Source organism: Heptranchias perlo, chromosome 18, assembly GCF_035084215.1.
Source record: "Heptranchias perlo isolate sHepPer1 chromosome 18, sHepPer1.hap1, whole genome shotgun sequence".
Taxonomy (NCBI): Eukaryota; Metazoa; Chordata; class Chondrichthyes; order Hexanchiformes; family Hexanchidae; genus Heptranchias; species Heptranchias perlo.
The window spans coordinates 3513741-3519740 of record NC_090342.1 but is presented as its reverse complement, the minus strand read 5'-3'; the positions used below and the strand labels follow the sequence as shown (position 1 = coordinate 3519740).

General features: G+C 46.5%; 1 protein-coding gene across 2 annotated transcripts in view; it reads left to right on the top strand.

Annotated features, from left to right (window-relative positions):
• The first annotated feature begins 4272 nt into the window (after positions 1-4272).
• Positions 4273-6000, top strand: part of tm7sf3 (transmembrane 7 superfamily member 3) — a 39282-nt gene continuing 37554 nt past the window's right edge. For both annotated transcript variants that reach the window (XM_068000018.1, XM_068000017.1), the window contains exon 1: positions 4273-4667. In XM_068000018.1, the coding sequence (XP_067856119.1) occupies positions 4553-4667 (115 nt within the window). In that variant the 5' untranslated portion in view covers positions 4273-4552. The remainder of the gene's footprint in view (positions 4668-6000) is intronic.

The window sequence follows — 6000 nt, the reverse complement described above, 5'->3', positions numbered from 1 at the left end:
ATTTTCCCAGTCCACTTTAATCAATTCCGCTCTCATACCATCATAGTCTCCTTTATTCAAGCTCAGTACGCTTGTTTGAGAATCAACCTTCTCACCCTCTAATTGGATATGGAATTCAACCATGTTGTGGTCGCTCGTTCCAAGGGGATCCTTAACTAGGACATTATTAATTAATCCTGACTCATTACACAGGACCAGGTCCAAGGTTGCCTGCCCCCTTGTAGGATCAGTTACATACTGCTCAAGAAATCCATCCCTGATGCACTCAATGAACTCGTCCTCAAGGCTGCTCTGCCCAATTTGATTTGTCCAGTTAATATGATAATTAAAATCCCCCATAATTATGGCTGTTCCCTTATTACATGCCCCGACTATCTCCTGATTAATACTTCTTCCAGCAGAGTTGCAACTATTAGGAGGCCTATATACTACGCCCACTAATGTTTTTTTTCCCTTATTATTCCTTATCTCCACCCAAACTGTTTCATTATCTTGATGCTTTGTCCCAATATCATTTCTCTGTATTACAGTGATTCCTTCCTTTATTAACATAGCCACCCCACCTCCCCTTCCTTCCTGCCTGTCCTTCCTGATTGTTAAATACCCTGGCATATTTAATTCCCCGTCGTTGTCACCCTGCAGCCATGTTTCTGTAATGGCCACAAGATCATACCCATACGTAGTTATTTGTGCCGTTAACTCGTCCATTTTATTACGAATGCTACGTGCATTCAGATAAAGAACTTTCAAATCTGTTTTGTGACGCTTAGTTCCTGCTTTTTCCTTTTTTAACACTTTACCTATTACTCCATACCTTCTGTCCCTTCCTGTTACGCTTTCCTCTCTCTCCCTGCTCAGGTTCCCAACCCCCTGCCACTTTAGTTTATGATTCATTCTATGATTCCATGATTCTAACTTGACGCAGTATTCAAGGTGCAGTCTGACTCCTCTGACTTAAGTTCTACTGCTTTGGCTACATAGTTAAAAAATGTAGCCAAACTGGACAACTGGACAACTGGACAAACTGGACAAATGTAGCCAAACTGGACAACTGGACAACCAGGAACACTACAGACGGTTATCCGCAGATCCGACCAAAGAACACACCCACCAGCTCAACAAACTGATCAAGTCCTTCGATCCAGACATTCAAAGCATCCTACGCACTCTCATCCCACGTACTCCCCGCGTGGGAGACTTCTACTGCCTCCCAAAGATACACAAAGCCAACACACCCGGACATCCTATCGTATCAGGCAACGGAACCCTGTGTGAGAACCTCTCTGGATACATCGAGGGCATCCTGAAACCCATCGTACAGGGAACTCCCAGCTTCTGTCGCGACACTACAGACTTCCTACAAAAACTCAGTACCCACGGACCAGTTGAACCAGGAACACTTCTCACCACGATGGACGTCTCGGCACTCTACACCAGTATCCCCCACGATGACGGCATCGCTGCGACAGCATCAATACTCAACACCAACAACAGCCAATCTCCAGACGCCATCCTACAACTCATCCGCTTCATCCTGGATCACAATGTCTTCACCTTCGATAACCAGTTCTTTACCCAAACACACGGAACAGCCATGGGGACCAAATTCGCACCCCAATACGCCAACATTTTCATGCACAAGTTCGAGCAGGACTTCTTCACTGCACAGGACCTCCAACCAACACTATACACCAGATACATCGACGACATTTTCTTTCTATGGACCCACGGTGAGGAATCTCTAAAGAGACTACATGATAACATCAACAAGTTCCATCCCACCATCAAGCTCACCATGGACTACTCCTCAGAATCAGTTTCTTTCTTGGACACACGAATCTCCATCAAAGATGGGCACCTCAGCACCTCACTCTACCGCAAGCCCACAGACAACCTCACGATGGTCCACTTTTCCAGCTTGCACCCTAACCACGTCAAAGAGGCCATCCCCTATGGACAGGCCCTGCGAATACACAGGGTCTGCTCAGACGAGGAGGAACGCGATGGACACCTACAGACGCTGAAAGACGCCCTAGTAAGAATGGGATATGATGCTCGACTCATCGATCGACAGTTCCGACGGGCTACAGCGAAAAATCGCATAGACCTCCTCAGGAGACCAACACGGGACGCAACCAACAGAGTACCCTTCGTCGTCCAGTACTTCCCCGCAGCGGAGAAACTACGCCATGTTTCCACAGCCTTCAACATGTCATCAATGACGACGAACACCTCGCTATGGCCATCCCCACACCTCCACTACTCGCCTTTAAACAGCCACCCAACCTCAAACAGACCATCGTTCGCAGCAAATTACCCAGCTTTCAGGAGAACAGTGTCCACGACACCACACAACCCTGCCACGGCAACCTCTGCAAGACATGCCAGATCATCGACACAGATACCACCATCACACGAGAGGACACCACCCACCAGGTACATGGTTTATACTCCTGTGACTTGGCCAATGTTGTCTACCTCATACGTTGCAGGAAAGGATGCCCCAGAGCATGGTACATTGGTGAGACCATGCAGACGCTGCGACAACGGATGAACGGACACCGCGCAACAATCGCCAGACAGGAGGGTTCCCTCCCAGTCGGGGAACACTTCAGCAGTCAGGGACATTCAGCACACGACCTTCGGGTAAGCATACTCCAAGGCGGCCTTCAAGACACACGACAACGCAAAATCGTTGAGCAGAAATTGATAGCCAAGTTCTGCACCCACGAGGACGGCCTCAACCGGGATCTTGGGTTCATGTCACGCTACACGTTACCCCATCAGCGAACAAATGTTATCTGTTTTTAATACAACGGGTCATTTGCTGTCTTTTCGATGTTTCTGCCTCTCTCTATTTTTTTGGTGGTTTGTATATTCGGGGGATCTGTAGGTAACACCTGTCTGTCTGCACACTGATTGCCTTGGCAACGGGCAGTTGAAAACACTGTCTGTAATCACCAAGTGTTGTTCTGTGATTTATAAATGCGAAGGGTTCGAGGATTTCATTTCCACATTCACCTGAGGAAGGAGGAAGCCTCCGAAAGCTTGTGAATTTCAAATAAAATTGCTGGACTATAACTTGGTGTTGTAAAATTGTTTACAATAGTTAAAAAAGAACTTGCATTTGTATAACACCTTTCATGAACTCAGGATGTCCCAAAGCACTTTACAGCCAATGAAGTACTTTTGAAGTGTAGTCACTGTTGCAATGTCGGAAACACAGCAGCCAATTTGTGCACAGCAAGATCCCACACACAGCAATGAAATAAATTATCAGGTCATCTGTTTTTTAGATGTTGGTTGAAAGATAAATTTTGGGAGAACTCCCCTGCTCTTTTATCGAAATGGTGCGTTGGGATCTTTTACGTCCACCTGAGAGAGCAGACGGGGCCTCGGTTTAACGTCTCCTCCAACAGTGCAGCACTCCCTCAGTACTGCGCTGGGAGTGTCAGCTTAGATTAAGTGCTCATGCCTCTGGAGTGGGATTTGATCTCACAACTTTCTGACTGAGGCAAGAGTGCTGTCCACTGATCCAAGGCTGACAGGGCCGGCAAAGGGATAGAGGAGACAGACCCATGTTAAGGAGGTGGAATCAACACAAACACAAAGGGCTAAATGGCCTCTTTCTGTGCAGTAATTTCCTTTGATAACCAGGTCAGATTTTAATTATTAAGCTGGGAATATAAAATAAACCAAAGTTGCAACTTGTTTGGGATTAAAAGTTATTGAAGGATTCGGAGTGGATGCAAGGAGCACTGAAGAGTTTCTGATAGTAGATGAGAAACATTCCATTGTTGGTCAGCCAATCAAACCAACAACAATAAAAGATACAGGTACTACACAGAACAGAGAGTATGGTGGAGATTGAGGGGTGTCAATGGTTAAACATGGTTCACTCGGGGCTCGTTAAACTTGGCAGCTGGTTAAACTTGGTTCATCCCGGGCTGGTTAAGGCTACTAGTTCCTTTGGTCTGGCTAAGGCTACTTTTCCTTTGGTCTAGCAAGAGTTGGTTAAGGCAGCTGGTTAAACTTGGTCGAGCTGGAGCTGGTTAGGCTACTAGTTACCTTGATTTAGCTGGGACTGGTTAAACTTGATTCATCTGGAGCTGGTTAAGGCTACTGGTTAAACTTGTCCACCTGGAGCTAGTTAAGGTTACTGGTTAAAATTGGTCCACCTGGGGCTGGATAAGGTTACTGGTTAAACTTGTCCACCTGGAGCTAGTTAAGGTTACTGGTTAAAATTGGTCCACCTGGAGCTCGGCAGGATCTCCCACGCCGAGCAGCCGCTGCAATCACGAGAACGGCTGACACCGGATATTCCGCTTAAAGCTCGCCAGCTGCCGCTAGTTTAGGGACCGGGCGGAGAGGAGAGGACGGGCGGCTGGAGGGAGCTGTGGTGCGGCGGAGTGAAGGGTCGGAGCCCCGGGGCTGCTCACTGGGATAAAGGAGGCGGACAAGTTGCCTTTGTGACCTGCGGCTGCGGTCGGACGGGGAGCGGACCGAGAGCATCCTGAGCCCGGGGAGAGAGAGGAGCGGTACCGGCGGGGACATGTCGTCCGCCCGAGGGGTGAGGTGTGCGGGTCGGGCCGGTTCCTCCCTCCCCCTGAGCCCGCTCCTGCTCCTGGTCCTGCTCCTGGATCTCGCCCTCTCCCAGTCTCCATCAGGTGGGTTACTTATGTTCACCTGCCGGGTTACTCTGGGGTTTATATATTCCCCCCCCCCCTCTTTACTGGGTTACTCTGGGGTTTATATATCCCCCCCCCCTCTTTACTGGGTTATTCTAGGGGTTTATGTATTTATCTGGTGGGAGATACAATGGGATTTATTCCCTGGGTTCGGAGATGCTCTTTACTCCTTTTGAAGCTGTCACTGATCTTTGTAGGAATGTGTGACTGAGCTAAGCTTCAAAGTGCTAATTTAAAAATAAATTAAATTGCTACATTTAAAGTAATAGATGAATCTAACTTCACAATCCTGAAACTTCTCATTCCTATGACCAGCAGTGTTTTGTTTCAATCATCTGTATAATTAGATGTTTTAAGGGTTAGAGTTACTGCAGGTTGGTAAAGGAGCTTAGATACAAGAAACACTTTGAATCTTTTTCTGTTCTAATCTGCTTAAAGAAAGACTTGTATTTTATATAGTGCTTTTCATAACATCCCAAAGTGCTTTACAGCCAATGCAGGAAGTGCAGCTGCCAATTTGTGCACAGCAAGAGCCCACAAACAGCAATGTGATAATGAGCATTTTTTTTAAGTGATGTTGGTTGAGGTGTAAATATTCACCAGGACACCAGGGAGAACTCCCCCTGCTCTTTGAAATAGTGCCATGTGATCTTTTATGTCCACCTGAGAGGGCAGAAGGGGGCCTCAGTTTAATGTCTCATTTGAAAGGCAGCACCTCCCACGGTGCTGCACTCCCTCAGTATTGCAGTGTCAGCCTAGATTTTTGTGCAGGAGTCTCTGGAGTGGGGACTTGAACTCATGACCCTCTGACTGAGGTAAGTGCTACCCACTGAGCCATGGCTGATGCCTAATGCTGCAATTACACTGTTGTATGGAGCCTGAATCTAGAGGCAGGGTCTGACTTCACACTAGAAAGATCCAATGACTTTCAGAGCTGGTTTAGATTTAACACTTTTTTGTTGTAGTTGTTATACAAGTTTACTGTAAGCCTTCAACTGCTTTGTACCCATGCCAAATTTGTAAGATCATGTGACCTACATAAATAAGCTCATTGTGTAGGTTTTTGAAAAGTGCACATGATACTGTGCGATATGACTTGTGATATTTTGGCTGCACTTGGGGTTCTTGATTACAAGCTTTCCACAATCTTGAGACAAGGGCCTTGTTCTCTATGTATATGAAGTCTCTGTTAAGGCAATTGATTTAGACAAGTTAAGATGCAGTGAAATCTGATCATGTGTAAATTTATCATGAGTTGAGTTAATTTTTCTAAGTTTAAAACTATCTTGTCATGAGGGTTTGTTGATTTTTA